We start from the raw sequence: 16,087 nt of genomic DNA, 5'->3' as shown, positions 1-16,087 counted from the left end.
CACAGAATTATTCCCTTGTCTCTGAGGTCTTCCAAGACTTGACTTGTTTGGCTTTGGATCCGTGGAATGCATGCACAGTGGGACAACCATTTAATGTTCCTAGATTTAAGCTTCTGCTTCGTTTAATATTCAGTTTCAATGATCCCAAGTCAGTAATCTCATTGTTAAATTACCTCCATTATAGATTTTCCTCAGTTTAGTGTTCACATATACTGCTTCCAGAAGGAAGCTTAAATGGGGGTTTCTCTGCGGGTGATTCGCTTGGAGGAGGCCTACAAACCGTTGTAAAATGTGCAATAATTTTGAAACTTGGTGAGTACATGCCTTGGAAAATGTGTAGGTAATTGGGTTACAGATGATGCTGAAATTGGTTTCCCTCTGTTGGGAGAGAGAGCTTGACACGACAGTCTATGTTTATATGTATTATTCCATATCACAGTGCGTAGAATTACGGACTGAAGGAAATAGCAGGAACCAGGCATGCACCAGGTCAGTGTTGCAAAGTGCACATGGTTGCCAAGTTTATTTTTTTTCAGTAAGTTATTGCATAATTTATGATTATTAACTTTGGGCCACTTCAAAGTGAATCATAATGTCTGCCTGTGTCCAGCTAAAGCTTTGTAATGTTTACAGGAAGCTGCGTCAGTTGGATATCAGCAGCGACGGTGGAGTGGATGGGAAGCCTGATGACACAGAACCAGTTACGTACTGCTTGCAGGCTCTTTTGGCTATTGAAGTACTTCTGAACCCGAGCTCTGACACACAGATGTTTGTCAATGAATTACTGATGGTCCAGAGATTAAAGGTAATGTCATTGGGTTTCTGCTTGTGAACAGTTTTGGAGTTATGAAGAGTTCTGTCTTCTGGGATATAACGCCATATAGTTCACTGAAAGTCATCTGATGTTTCAGAGGAACATGTTGCCCCCATCTTCACGGTTTAAGAATAAGGAAAGTAAAGAACCAGCATGAAGTAGGTAGTAAGCAGAGCTGCTTGGCTATGAGAACCAAATTAAGGGAAATTCTATGAAGGAAGCTTCATACCTTCTTTCAGGGAGTAGATGAGAGGTTTCTATGATTTAGGGAGGGGTCATCCTCCCTGTTCATGTAAATGGCATGTAGCTGTATCTCAGTCGGCTCCCCGATGATATGGCACATGTATCTGTATTTATCGGAGAGACTCGAGTCTTTTCTACAAATTAATGTTCGTTTGTTTCACACAGGGTTACAGCATGCCTCGTCTGTACTCGGAGGTTATGCGAGCTTGCCTCATCACTCTAAATGATGCGCTGGGAATGAGTATTGAATCACAGTGGGGTGCTTTCACATTCCTAAAAGTACCACACATTTTGCGGCAGCTACACTTCACCATTCGAGGTGAGCAGATCAGGTACACTTTGATCTTGAAGCAAGGCATTATACTGAGTTTGAGTTACTTTATGACTGATGGTCAGGAGAGGACGGGTCCGTCTTTTGTATAAGCTGCTGGCCCTTGCTCTTTCTCAGGTCCGAGTCTCTTGGGACTCGCGAACATAGTTTACTGTCTCAGATTTGAGACTTCCCTTTTTGTCGCCTCCTACGACTCGCAGGGTGACGGTGGAGGTATTCGATCCCGCCTCCTCACGGGGAAGGCATTGTACTGAAATCCGTTGGCCACTTTTAATTGTGGTCTGCTTGGGCCTGATGTAGTTTACATGAGGATGGTGTCCAGATACTCTATACTAGAATGTAACTGTATTGTATATCTTAAGGATGGGGTGTCTGATGAGATGTAGGTAAAAGGTATAAGATTGACACTACAGACTGTTGTGAGTCTTGGCTTTATTGTTAATATATACCTCCAATATCTATTCTTTGTTAGTGTCTAACGCAGCTGCTTTACCCCCAGTGAAAGAGCTCCTACTACCGATTGTGTAGGAGGCTGGATGGGTGCTGGAACCAGTTTAGATGCAATGGAAGGAAGAAACGTTTCAAGCCCTTCTGGTGATCAAACCTGGTTTTCCTGTCATCCAGCCTGTAGCCTAATAACTATACAGACTGAGCTGCTCAACTTTTAAGATGTGGGTGCATGTGGGGGGGAATAGAGATATTAAGATCTGTAATTTTTCTTTGAAACTCTTTTCACCTAACTGTATCATAACCCTCAGTCCATTGACATTGGTTTTTAAGTTGTGGTGTGAATTGTTTAATGCGCTGACTGTTTGACCAGCCAGTGATATATAATCAAGTTTAAGTTGTTATTCCTGTTTCCTTGTCACAGGAGGTGAAAATGGTGATAGACAACAAGAAAAGCTGGAGTTCTCGCAGGATGTGGTGGATGCATTAGAATTGCTGCTACAATACACACCGCTGTTGGACATCATGGATGCCAAGTGTTCGTGTAACTGTATAGAGTGTCTGCTCAAAGAACTTCTTAGGAACGGTTTGGTCACTGAGAGTCACGTTGCACACTTCACCAGTAAGAGGTGCGTCTTGCCACCAGCGCTCACTTTCCAGGATGAGAGGTACTTTATAACCGCGCATTTTTCAGTGTGCTGATTTTTGATGGAGTTGACTAGCATGCCAGAATATTATATTATTTAGCATGTTATGTTGTTTGAGGGAGTAGATCAAGATTCATATCAAATACAGTGGAATCCCCATGTGGTGATTCGAATCTCAGCAATGCTTCTGGCTGTCCTGATTTGGGTTTCTCATGATTTTCCCCAGTTCCTCCAGGAAAATGCTGGGCTAATACGTTGATTAGGCCACAAGCACTTACTTCCAAATTGTTTCTAATTTGTCATTCCTCCTACTATTTGATGCTGTATAGTCTAGATAGTGTCAGCATTAAATAGCCTACTTAAAAAAATAAAATATCTACTACCAGATCAGGGCTTTATGTATTTTCCTTAGTTCTTGGTTAGGTCCGATTCTTCAAGGCCCCCCCTCCTGCCCCCATTCAGTTAGTGGTCAGCATACATTCCTTAAAATTTTCCCCTCCTGTGTATTTAATACAGGAAGCATGTGGTAGCATGGTTGAGGCACTATGTTAAAAGCCGGAAGGTCACGGCTTCAGTTCCCAATGAGGTCATTGGATTTTTCAATTGACCTAATCCTTCCAGCTGCACTATGGCCCTTAGGTTGACTGACCCTCTAAGAAATGAGTACCAGGAATCTTCCTAGGGATAAATGGTGGCTGGCAGTTATGGCTGACAACCTCACTCCCATCTGTGAGTCAGCTGTCTATAAAATGTGAGATCCTCAATCTCTCACAACCCTATGGTACTCCATGGTCTATCCCAGTGATACTTTACTTTTTTTTTTACCTTTATGTATTTAATACAGGGAGGATTTTTACTTTGTTGACTGGTTTCACAGCGACTGGTGCACTGCCAGTTGTGAGGCCCATATGAATTTTACCAATGAGTCAGCATGCCTGACAGCTAATAACGTTTGGAATGAAGTAGTTACACTTCACAGATCACTGGAGGTGTTGAAAATGCTGTCCCTATACATGTAGATATGTTTTGCAATTAATTGTTTCATTAAAAAACACAGGTACAACAATCTTTGCATTTACAGCATATCAGACACCAACTTTCACTGGATGGAGCGGGACTTCATGGGTTAGATATGGATTCTGCGGACTCCAGTAGCGATTATTTTGCATATTTATATATCCCTGCAAGTGAAACCACACTTCATCAGAAAAGAATGCCAGTTGTGGATCAGTCTCACCTTTGATGACAGACTGTAGGAACCATCTGCTAAAATGAACCCTCTAGCTGGATCATACAGCTGCAAAATGTGTGTGGATTACTGTTGTCTTATAGGATCTAAGCTTCAGCAATTGTGTTGCTGTTCTTGCACTAGACTTTGACACTGCGGTCTCTTGAGCTAGACATTTCAGTGATTTGCTAGGTGTATGTTCAGGTCTGGCCCAAATGTCTTCTCACTTCTCTTCAGTAAGTACCTGGTGCTTATGTTTTTGTTTCTTGTATGTTAAGAGTCTCATTGTTCTAAGTCTATTCACCAATTTGTGAATTGTTTGTCTGCTGGGAACATCTTCATCACAAACTTACATCAAAATTTTCGCTGACACTTTCTAGCAGATCTGTATTTCACATAGGTGTCATACAGAAATACACATTGCTCTGAGTATACACCACACCGCTTACTAACTGTAACTGAGAACAAATGGTTAATGGAGTTGATAAGTGCTGCCTACTGATGAAAAATCATAAACTCTGATGCATTAACTTCACTACTTGCTGCAAAACATGATGTTGTCAAGTGGTCCACAAGTTAATTACATGCATTCATTCCAAACATTATCGGCCATCAGGCATGCTGATTCATTGCCAGAATCTGTATGCATGTCATGGCAAAGCACATTGGTCACCGTGAACCGGTCAACAAAGCTAAAAAAAACTCTGTATAATTTTATCCTTTTCAGTCATGGATCATGTTTCTCATGTGTACCTCACAACTTAAGAAGACACCACTGCTTGTTATATGTATATGTGTTTATCTTATGCTTTGTGTTAGAAGTGAAAGGTGTCCTGTTTGCATTTGCATAGCACAAATACATCACAATATATTAATTACATGCAGCTAAAATCTGTTATGGCTAAAGGAATAGAACTGTTTAGATTGCTGTAATTGTTCAGGCAACTATCTGCACTAGTATAAAAGTGCATGCTATGACATACGGCAGCTTATCTCATGAGCACACTCACTGTCTACTCAGTGGTTCACATTTTCTTTTGTATGACAGCAGAATCATGAGAGTGTTTTGCATAAGCATTTTGAATTTAGTAGAACTGAACGCTGATAAGTGAGTTAAATTTCTTAGAAAATTTTGTGGAACCCCCAAGGAAATTCAGTGATTTTAATGTTTTAATTTTTATGACACTGGTTTCGAAGCAGGGTATATGTTCTCCCACGAGGTACATCATGCTTCAGTAGGTGGTACTCATGATGTAGTTCATATAGTGTCAAATATGGGTCAGAAGAGGGTAAAAAGTCTTGACAGTTTTTTTCTTCCTACAAATTCATGTATCCATGGAGTCAATAGAGTTTGTTTACAATAAAAATATTTTGTATCTTGTTGCCTTTATATAATATATTGTAACACATAGTCTCTGAGCTAAAATTTAAGTTTATGTTTGAAAGTGGTACACAAAATCTAATTTGATACCAAGGGGTACATTGTCTGAAAAAGATCTGGAAACGGTGAACTGCGGCAAGTCTTGATTTCCTCAAGACTAACAGGTGCATAAGTATTAGTGGGTGACCCAAGTAATTTCATAAGTTTCCACCATTTTTATCCACATTAATGCTGCTAATCTGGAAAGCTTATGTGTTAAAAAACAAGACTTATAGCCTGAGCTTAGAATTTGCATCCAACAAGAAGTCCATATTGTCAGGCTTTGGGTTTTGTTCTCACGGACAAACTTCTGTAGTTCACTGATGTGGGCAACACGACAATAAAATTTTAAAAATATTTGGATCACCAATTAATATATAAGTAATGTAAACAATTTTGAACTGAAAAAGGGAGTAAAAAGTTATCCCTAATCTTGACACACTTTTGAAGCTTCTTGCTACAGATTTATGATGGAACCGATGTTGTGATAATGGAAGCTCATAGCATTGCATTTTCTGTCTAAATACACAGATTAAGGATTTCTGAGGTTGAAGTTATTTTGATGTTATGACTTTATAAATGTTGCAGATTTTTAATGAATGTGAAATTGAGTAGCTATTCAGTCTTTGAGATCCTCAAATATCTGGCATGCTGATAAATGCGCGGTAATATAGTAAAGTAACCTAACTGAATAATTAAATGTGAGACAAATGTAATGTGATAATCTTAGTAGGCAGAAAAATATGTATGGGACTGAAGTGGCATTTGCATGTCTGTGAAACCTAGAATAATATATTCTCTTGAAAATTACCAACATCACATCGTCTATCTTAAATTTTGTCTTCACGTTGTGCTGATTCTTTTTATTTATGTTCAGTGTAACCCCCATTTAATGTTCTTGATTTCAGGTTTAACTTGTTAATACTCACTTTCAGTGATCCCAAAAGAAACCAAACTGTATTTGTTCCAGTCTTTAGGATAATGCTTTGTCTTTCGGTATGCATTGCTCTGTTATATTCCACCCTTTTGAGGGCATGCATGTTTGTAGTCCAGCAGGATTATTGTCACGTTTTTCAATGCAAGTGTCATCCCCAAGTGAAAATCTGGCCACCAGCACCTATTCTATTAGGAGATTTAAATGCTTGTTTTTGGTTAATACTGTATCATGGCCATAATGCAGATCTTTTGTGTTTGTGTGCGTTGTGTCTCTGATATTGGTTGGTTAGATTAAAGATTTTTCACATGTCCTGTGAAAATATTAGATAAATAATTGCAGTAGCAGATGTTTTCTACATTTAGAGTATAATTTCAGAGGATAAGTCAACAGATATTTCCCACTCACTCATAGAGCAGAGCCCTTCTTGAGAAACCGCTGATTGTGCAGTTACCCAAAAACTTCCCAACATTTTATGGTACCAAGAAGTTCATTACTGTGTTAATAAGAGTCCTCCACTGGTCCCTAGCCTGAGGCAGATCAATCCAATCCAATCCATACCATCCCATCCTGTCTCTCTAAGATCCATTTTAATATTGTCCACTGAGCTATGTCTTGGTCTTCATAGTGTCTCTTTCATTCTGGCTTTCCCACCAATGTCCTATATGGATTCCTCCTCTCCCCATTCGTGCTACATGCCCTGCCCACCTCATCCTCTTCGACTTGATCATTGTAATTATACTTGGAGAACAGTACAAATTACGAAGCTCCTCATTATGCAGTTTTCTTTAACCTCCTGTCACTTCGTATATCTTCAGTCCAGATATTCTCCTCAACACCCTGTTTAACAGATATTGCTCATGTAAAAAAATCACTGGTGGAAACTGTATACTATTCCTTGTTTGCAAAGCTCATTAACTGTAGGGTGTCAAGCGTAAGGTACCAGATTTGCATTAATGTAGAGTAATTTTAAATTAAACATATGCAAATATTGTTATAAAATTCTCTAGAAGCTTTCCTTATTATGCTTCAATAACTTGACAGAATTTCAGCTGTGATTGAGAAAGGGTTAACAGACACCAAGTATGAGGGCTTGTAACCTTTTCACTGTCACATTTTTCAAGTTCTAACAAATTTTCCAGCCAGATTTCTTTTGTTGCAAATTTGTGTTTATATTGATATGAGCTGTGGGATTGTTGATGCTTGAAGAGACAGCCACCTATTAAACTTCTATAAAAACTCCGTGATTTCAGTCCACAAGCTAACTATACCGACTGAGCGACTGCCGCTTGTTGGCGAAGTTTAGTGCCAACATTTTGCGGATAGAGGGTGTCCCATTGTCAGCGCAACGAATCCCCACAGCCGTTAATTTCGGTTTTCTAGACCGGAGCCTCTATTTCCTTGAAATAGCTCAATTATAATCATGAGGCTGAGTGGACCCTGTTCCAGACCCACTACTACTCAGAAAAAATCTGGTAGCACAGGGAATCGAACCCGGACCTCTGGATCTATAGCCAGGAACGCTGACCACTAGACCACTGAGGCGCAGATATTTATTGTTGCTGTAATGAATGTATGGGCGAGCTTCTTACAGCCACTACAATACACTTCAGTATTCCAGTCTGTTGTGCTTTTGTTGTATCTCCGGTTGTTCCACCCTGTGTAGCTTAGGTGCTGACTGTAGGGAGATCACTGCTTTCTACAGTTCCATAACTATATTGTACCACTCTGTTTCCATGGAGACCTATTACTGAGTCATTGTGTAACGGAATATTTCCAAGCTGTGATCGATGACTAGCATGTGGGTGGTATGTTGTCACTAACAGCGTGTGAACCAGTGGGTGTTGGAGCTGCTGTGGTTTGCGCCTGTTCGCTAGTTCTTGATTCAGTGTGGGTGGCTCCCACACAGAATTTCATTGAAATTTTAATGGTAGGAAGTGCATTGTCTTTATCACATACATAGCTTGAATGTAGCACCAGAATTCAAATCTTTGCACTGCTCTCTTTCCTTCATTTTCGTAAAGTGTGCACTCCGTTGTGTAAGATTAAGGCATTTTGGCATCATGTCCCAAAAGTAATTTTAATACTTGCTACAGTGAGAACCTCAAATCTTATCTTTTTTTTTATTGCTAGTGGGGTGGGACTTTTTTTTATTGCTAGTGGGGTGGGACTAAGTCACTTGTACTGTGGCCACTTCTGGCCTATTGTACCAGCCCCAGATGATAGTTGAGGGTGATTGTGGCAAGGGAAACCGAAGTACTCGGAGAAAACGTGCCTCAGCGCTACTTTGTCCACCACAAATCCACTTGACCAGATGAGGGATCGAACCTGGGCTGCCGCGGTGGGAAACCAGCAACTAACCCCTTGAGCTGTGGTGTGGCCGAAATCTTATCTAAGTAATATTTTAAAATTTGGATGTAATCTCGAAGATAACACCACATCACAAAGATGATGTTTATGGACATAATCATTGTTTATTCTTACAAAAGATGCTGTACAATTTGGACAAAATTCTTCATTGTTTAGTTACATAACGATTTGTATGCCATAGGTCATTGAGATTGTCTTCATGTACTTGGGTTAAAACTGTCTCTTGGTATGGCATATCTGTCAATAGAAGGAACTAAGTGTGTTATATTGATGTTCAGAGGAAAGAACAGTCTTCCATGCTCTTTGCACCTCTGGTTATTCAAGTGTGATGTGTGAAAGTATTATGGGGTTTGTCTGTGGAACAGCATTTCTCTCCAAGTGGCCTTGGCACCTCTAGCAGGTGGTTTTGTGGTAGGGCATGACAGATGGCTATTGTTTAAACAAATGGTACCTTTATTTATTATTATTATTAGAGGGGGTGGGTTTCCCCATGCACTTAGACCAGTTATTGGTCCATTGTGCGTCCCCCTTTAATTTCTACTTTCGCCATACCCTAGCGGTACTGGTGTGTGCTATCAGCCCCATTTAGCCAACGAGGTCGGCCCTCGGTACCTGATATTTCCCCCATCTACCAGAGGCATTGGAAACTACTTGGGTGGGAAATGTGTTGCCTAATTTTGCTCAGAGGTCTCCTAGAGACATGAGGATCTTTTACGTGACGTAAATCTACAACACGGGACCCACGGCTCCCGGCTTCCTCCCAGAAGACTTGTTCCCTGAATTTTTCCGCCCTTAAAAATTCCACGACCTCCGCCGCGTTTGAACCCACGTACCTTGCTCCATATAAGATTTTTTTTGTGTTTAGAGACTGGGGTAGATATGGTATAGATATTAGAACAGTTGCGATAAAACATTTATCTGATGAACAGGGAAGCAGTAACTGCTACAGTACAGAAGCTGGACCAGGCAACCAGTCCAGCTTCGTCAATACCAAAAGTGATAGTGAGAGCAGAGCCGACACTGGCCAGGATACTGAAAACATTGGATGCAGACTATGTCAAGGTGCAGGTGAGATGCTGCAACTTATTACCTGATAATTTTATAATGAAGAATACATTTGCATTATCAGTGCATCTGTGTATCTCATTTGTGTGTGCCTGTTCTCCTAGTAACTTTTAAAGCATTGGGTATATTTTTATGAAACTTGGTATAAATATTGTGGCATATGGATCCATTGCTAGGCAACGCCTGCAAAACAAACAACAAAACAATGGCCATTGCTTTGCAACACCTCCATAAATATGCAGTAGTACTGGAGGGGTTGCTATGCAGCGGCCCGTGTGCAGCAGTAGAAATACTGTTGGAAGTGGTTTTTTATATGGGTCCACTCTAAGGCTATCGCACTCGACCAACCAAGTTGAGTTAGTGCAGGGCAGTGGTGTACAGAGAGTTGGTTGGTGAGTGAGTTAGCTAGCGGACTGCTGTGGTGAAGATGGTAGCTGCGGCACAGGGGCAGTTCAAGAGTCCAGAGGAAGGGGAACATCCACCATTGGACGCTGTTACCAGGCAATGAGTGGTGAAGACACAGCAGACTGAGAAGACTTAGCACATGCTGTAGTGAACTGCAGAGTATGTGAATTAGCGGTAGCGCTGTAGTTACAATCTGTAAGTGTTTAATATGTCAAATTACCAATCCAAATGCTGTCTGTAGTCACTCATACACGCAACAAGGGCTGTGCCATAGCTCAGGCGGTTCGTCACTGGCTTCCCACTTTGGCAGCCAGGCTTTGAGCCTGAGTCAGGTCATGTGGGATTTGTGGTGGAAAAAGTGGCACTGGGGTAGGTTTTTCCTGAGTACTTCAGTTTCCCCAGTCAATCTTCATTCCACCAATTGCTTCACAATCACCATCATCTATCATCTGGCGCTGGTACAATAGGCCAGTAGTGGCCGCAGTACCAAGTGGACTGAGTCTCACCTCACTACACGTGACAATATCATGCCATTTGAGGCTGTTCCATCTTTGTGCTTTATAAAACTATACTGCTGTACTGTCTGTGTTTCTGTACCTGTGCCATTGATTTGGTTGAGGGTGTTTATGGATTACATGGATATGGATTATGCTCACTTTGCTGTATATATTTTTTGATATCTGTTGTAGTAGTTTTTCTATTAGTAGCAGCAGCGGTGGCAGGGATGGCTCAGTCAGTATAGCAACAGGCTACAGACTGGACAGCCAGGGATTGCTTCGTGGCAGTGGCAAGAGATTTTGTTCTTTTCTACAGTGTCCAATCCAGCTCTGGGGCCCACCCAACCTCTAGTCCAATGGCTGTTGGGGGCTCTTTCCCCAGGGGGTAAAGCGGCCGGGGCGTGAAGCTGACCGCTCACCTGCATATTTTTCTGAGATCAAGAATGGTGGAGCAATGCCTCTTGTTCCCATATATCTTCATGGGATGGTGCTTAATTATTAAGGACAGAGGCTTTACTTTTATTCCCTATTTACTGCTAGTAGTTCATATATAGAAATGACAGATGACAAGGGTACTTTTGTGTGTTTGTGTGCACGCCCTCCCCTTATTTTGATGCACATTAATTTGCAGCTGGTAGGACTGAGGTTGGTGATGACAGTGGTTGTGTGCTCTAAGGCATGCTCTGTTTTCTACCTCTCAAATAACACTGAAATCATGGCTTCAAATGTATGTTTGCGTTGCCCTGTCTTGTGACAGGCCAATTACCCATCCTAGAGTCCTATCAAATGTCCATAAATAAGATTGTGAAGCCTGGAAAATTGGAGACCTTGGACAGCAGTGTTCTGTTATGCCGTGAAGGAGTGACGAAACCCACGAGGAAGGGAAGGGTTCAGTTGGTTTGTATGAATGTTGCAGGAAGCACTTCTCAGCGTACTTTGCCAGGTGCTGACAGGAAAGAGCTTCGAACTGATCCTGGCTGTAGCTGCTGTAGAGGGGAAGCTGCGGACATTTGTGACTAAGCTGCTGAAATTCAACGAGTGCAGTAAGCAGATTGGAGGAGAGGGAGGGAAGGCTTCGCAAACGAGGGCCCTGCTGTTTGATGTTACCTTCCTGATGCTGTGCTCCATTGTTCACACATATGGCCCAGAGGTGAGCCAGTCTTATTCAGGTGGGTTTATTTTATCTTTCTGAATTACCGCCAGATTATATCCTCATGTCAGTGCCACAGTGGGTGTCATTTTTATAAGATGGCCCAGATTCACCCCCTTCAGGAATAAGCCAGTTTTCTTTTTGCTGGATATGAAGTTCCTACAGTGGTGATTGAGATTAGTCCAGTAAAGTTCACTCACAGAAAATAGTACTAGTATTTCAGTTTTCTTTTTCAGTGCACCTCTTGAACACTGGGATTGCGAGGTCATATTTGCAGAGTGTGGATATGTTTCCACATTTTTTTGAGTTGCCCTTACTTTTCTTGTGTGCATAAGCCTTCTGGTAGGTTGATCCCTGTCAAAAGAATCCTACCAAATACAGCAAAAATCTGAATTTAATGTTTCAGCATCAGTGAAATCCTGTATCTGATGGACTATTTTTCTTCTTGTCCCAACCAAAGCTAAATATAAATGCTATGTAGGATTTGAGGTTCTCACAGTGGTGGTTATGAAGAGTTCTATCTTCTGATTCTGAATCTTTAAGATTTTCCTCAATTTAATGACCAAATCCAGTGATTCCCAAAGAAAACTTCAGTATGCAGTGTGATGTGCTACTCTCCGACAACATTGTCTCATTAACAGTGAAGTATCAGAGTATGGTGGAGTTTATGTCAATTGTGATATTTCAGAGAGAGATTGTGTGATGATTCACAGGTCGTGTTGTCTGAAGAAGGGGGTGATTCCTTCTTTGAGCAGTGGGTCAGGGAGTGCATGGTGGAACGTGGACGACCCAAGTCGCCTGACCAAATGTTGCAACATTGTGACCCTGCTAGGGTTGATGCCCTTCTTGCTCAGTTCAACTCTGCTGATGGGGATTTTAAAACTAGGTACTTCTTGTTAATTTGTCCCTTTTCATTACAAGATATTGCATAAATACAGCGAAACTCTCTTGTAACTAGACAGGTTTACTGTGTTCTTCAGGTCACTGATACAGAGGCTGTGGAAGGAAGTCCCATGGATAGTGGGGATGATGCCTCTTGAGGTTTCTGACTTCCCTTCTAATGTTGAATCCTTTTCCGGTACCCTCTGGCCTAAGGCAGCCATAATTCTTTGCCATTAGTAATACCAACATTATCGTGAACAGAATGGCTGTGACTGGCAGGGAAATGTTAACAGTTTGAGGGAGATGTTGAGGGATTTTTTCATGAGACTTTTTTCTGTGGCCTCACCATAGCAAAGGTTGTCACTCCCAATATTTGTTTGAACGGAACATCTATAGACAACTGGAGGGGAGTGTTGAGCAGTGGAGGGGGAGATATAACAGTTCAAGAGAGGTGTGGAGAGGGTCGATCAGTAGGTTTTCTTTCTTTGGGCTGAGTGTGTTGTAATTCTTAGGACGGTGAAGTGTAGGAGGCTATGATGGGTTGGGAAAGTGGCCAGGATGGGAGAAACAAGTAATGCTTATAGGCTTTTGATGCGGAAACTGTAGGTCATGGAACACTGATGAGGAGACTAATATTAAGATGAGGTTTGGGAATGTGCATTTTATGTGTCATAAATAAATAAATAGATAAATAAATAATACCTCTTATGTTCCAGCCAAGTTAAGTGGCATGAAGTGTGTCTCCATGTCCCAGCTGCCATCAGGGAGGTGTTACTAGCGTGGGAGCATGGCGCAGTCACAGCGAACGATGTGAAACGAATCCTTGATGCTATGAGATCACGGATGTGCTGCCTTCCGGTCTGTGCAGCTGCATGGCTCTGCAGCTACATGCAGGTTTCTAATTCACTGATTCACAATTTTCCTAGGAACGTATGTTCAGGTTTTTCTTTTTCTAATCATCTGACATCTTTACTGAAAAATATTGTATGAAACTTTCACAGATCATTCTGCACGCTCACAAAATTTATCACACTAAAACATGTTCCATGTGATGTTCCCAAAGATCTTGAACCATCATGGCCATAGATCCGTGTTCATCCCATAGCCTCATGTAGTTATTGCTAACAGATGTGACATGGTAAGTGAAAAATACGTTCAGTGTGATAAAAGAATGTCTGCCAGGAAAGTTGCAAAATTTTAGGTTCGTCTCACGTAGTCTCTCTCTCAACACACTAGAGTTTAACCGCATGCATTTTTCACTTGTCAGCCATTTCTTTTCCAAGTAATTAAATTTTACATGAGAGTATTATGTTTTACTATGTTAGGGCAGAACCCTATTAATTTTACCACTACTTAGTAAAAGCCAGGATAGCTCAGTTGATATAACAGTGGGCTCTGAGCTGGACAGTTGGGGTTTGATTCACGGCAGGGACAAAAGATTATTGTCTACCCAGTCCCCTGTCCAGTCGGTACTTGGGGAATCTTTCTGCTGGGGTAAAATGGCCATAGCATGAAGCTGACCACTCACCCATATAACTTCATCTTTCTTTTTTACTCTCCGCTGAGTAAGCAAGGAGGTAAATAATCAGTATATGTATGTATATAATTAGGTAACAAAGTCCACAGAGCAGGGTTCATCTACAGAACCTGATACATCAAATAGACTTGAAAGGATTCTGACAATGGTGTATGCTGTAGAGAACTATTAGGCTTATTTTGGACTCTATCCATCGACTGGTATATATGAGAAAAAACCACAACGTTTCGGAGACTGGATCTGTCTCCATCCTCAGGTGGATGGGGCAGGATAGACCTCCTCAGTTGGCCCAATTAGAAAGAGCTAGTCTCAATCACGGGACACACCCTGGGCCCTGACTGTTGATACTGAGTTGGATTTGAGGTTTCCAGAGTGGGGACTATGAAGGGTATTGTTTTCTGGAATGTGACATGTTATAGTCTGGCAGAAATTCACAGGTGTTCTTCCAGAATGTAAGTAAACCTCTACTGTTGTATGCAGGTCACATCCTAGAAGATAGTACTCTTCATCCTGATTGAGTTTATCATGGCTTTCTTCAGTCGTTCTAGGTAACTGCTGGAGTAGCAACTTAATTTAGGCCATAGCTACTTTGTTACACACTATTTATAATTTATTATTCGCTGTACTCCAGTTGTTCAGTAATATGTAATCTGTGCTGCTGGCAGCATCGTTAAATAAAGTACAAGTAGAAGCTGACAGTTGAAAACTTAGTCAAAGCTCTGGAAGTTCATTACTTCATTTACGAGAATTTACCATGTAACCATGTCTATATATGTTCTTTAGTTGTTATGATTTTTTAAAAATGAAGTCTGTTTTTCACAGGTATGCATGTCTTGGTGTGTTACTGTAAAATGTGCAACTTGACTTCTTCACAAGGCACAATGGTTGACGTTGCAGATTCTGCACCAGGACGCACTGCTCAAGCCGCTGAACATGGTGCAGCAGTTCCTAACTCCTCTGTCAAATGAAGATATGTCACAGCAGGACAACTTCAAGGAGAGGCAAGTGTCCTTCAGTGGGGAGACAGTGTAAACCCTGTTTTCAGAATTTTAATTTTATCAAATTTAGGTATGTGAGAGAGTGGACTGGATACATGTGGCTCCTGATAGAGACCAGTTGCAGAGTCTTACGAATACAATAACGAACCTTATGAACGGGACAGGATTTCTTGTCTAGATGGGTTACTGTTAGCTTAGGCAGGATTCTGCTTCATTGAGTTAGGTCATGGGGGGGGGGACCCAGTTTTTTGTTATATTCTGTCATTATTATGGGTCCTTGCTATATTAATTGGTGTGCTGTTCCATAACCATCTGATGTGTACCTAGAGTGAAAGGTTCAGTTAGGGTTTGTTTGGGAATTAGTGGATATGAACACAACCGAGGTTAACGTTAAATGAATGTAATTTAACGCCGGGATTATTGACTTTGGATCACTGGAATTGAACATTAAATGAACGAAAAGCTTAAATCAGAGAACAGTGATTAAGGGGTCCACTGTATGAATGTATGTAACTTTACCTCACCTGGTTTTAGAGTGTAATTTAACTGAATTTGAGTGTTCTCCCACAGGTCAGGCCTGATGTTCCAGATAATTCGCAAGATGCAGTATGATGTGCATCCACCAACCCAGTCAAAGGTCAAGGTGATGACATTGTCTCACAGGTATTATTATTATTATTTTTGTTTTGCTTATTCTTAGTGGGGTGAGACTTAGTCCACTTGGTGCTGTGGCCACTACTGGCATATTGTACCAGCCCTAGATGTTGATAGTAGAGCAATTGGTGGAATGAAAATTGGCGAGGGAAATCGAAGAACTCAGAGAAAACCTGCCCAGTTGCTTCTTTGTCCACCACAAATCCCACATGACCAGACCTGGGCTCAAAACCGGGCTGCCACATTGGAAAGCCAGCAACTAACCACTTGAACTATGGCGCATCCTGCCTCACTAGTAAGTAGCAACACAAAATGACCATCCATATTATCACTTGTTACCTGTTTGTAGTTCTGACATATCATTTAGTAGATGTATGAACTTCTGTTCAATAAAGAACCTCAGAGAAGATTTTGTGTATACTTTAGTTGAAGTTATTTATAGAGTGTATAAATTACTGAGACTGT

General features: G+C 41.2%; 1 protein-coding gene across 7 annotated transcripts in view; it reads left to right on the top strand.

Moving 5' to 3' along the window:
• LOC111864653 (mediator of RNA polymerase II transcription subunit 24) overlaps nt 1-16,087 on the top strand; it is a 41,826-nt gene that overhangs the window by 15,371 nt on the left and 10,368 nt on the right. For 6 of the 7 annotated variants that reach the window (XM_023852102.2, XM_023852082.2, XM_023852074.2 and 3 more), the window contains 9 exons: nt 634-805; nt 1,223-1,376; nt 2,260-2,503; nt 9,364-9,502; nt 11,318-11,551; nt 12,265-12,437; nt 13,150-13,327; nt 14,868-14,971; nt 15,539-15,631. In XM_023852102.2, coding sequence (XP_023707870.1) covers nt 634-805; nt 1,223-1,376; nt 2,260-2,503; nt 9,364-9,502; nt 11,318-11,551; nt 12,265-12,437; nt 13,150-13,327; nt 14,868-14,971; nt 15,539-15,631 — 1,491 coding nt within the window. The remainder of the gene's footprint in view (nt 1-633; nt 806-1,222; nt 1,377-2,259; nt 2,504-9,363; nt 9,503-11,317; nt 11,552-12,264; nt 12,438-13,149; nt 13,328-14,867; nt 14,972-15,538; nt 15,632-16,087) is intronic. The other variant, XM_023852109.2, reaches the window with a different exon arrangement.

This window comes from Cryptotermes secundus, unplaced genomic scaffold (assembly GCF_002891405.2).
Source record: "Cryptotermes secundus unplaced genomic scaffold, Csec_1.0 scaffold352, whole genome shotgun sequence".
NCBI lineage: Eukaryota > Metazoa > Arthropoda > Insecta > Blattodea > Kalotermitidae > Cryptotermes > Cryptotermes secundus.
Note: the sequence above shows the minus strand (reverse complement) of the source record. Positions and strands in the feature narration are given on the sequence as shown.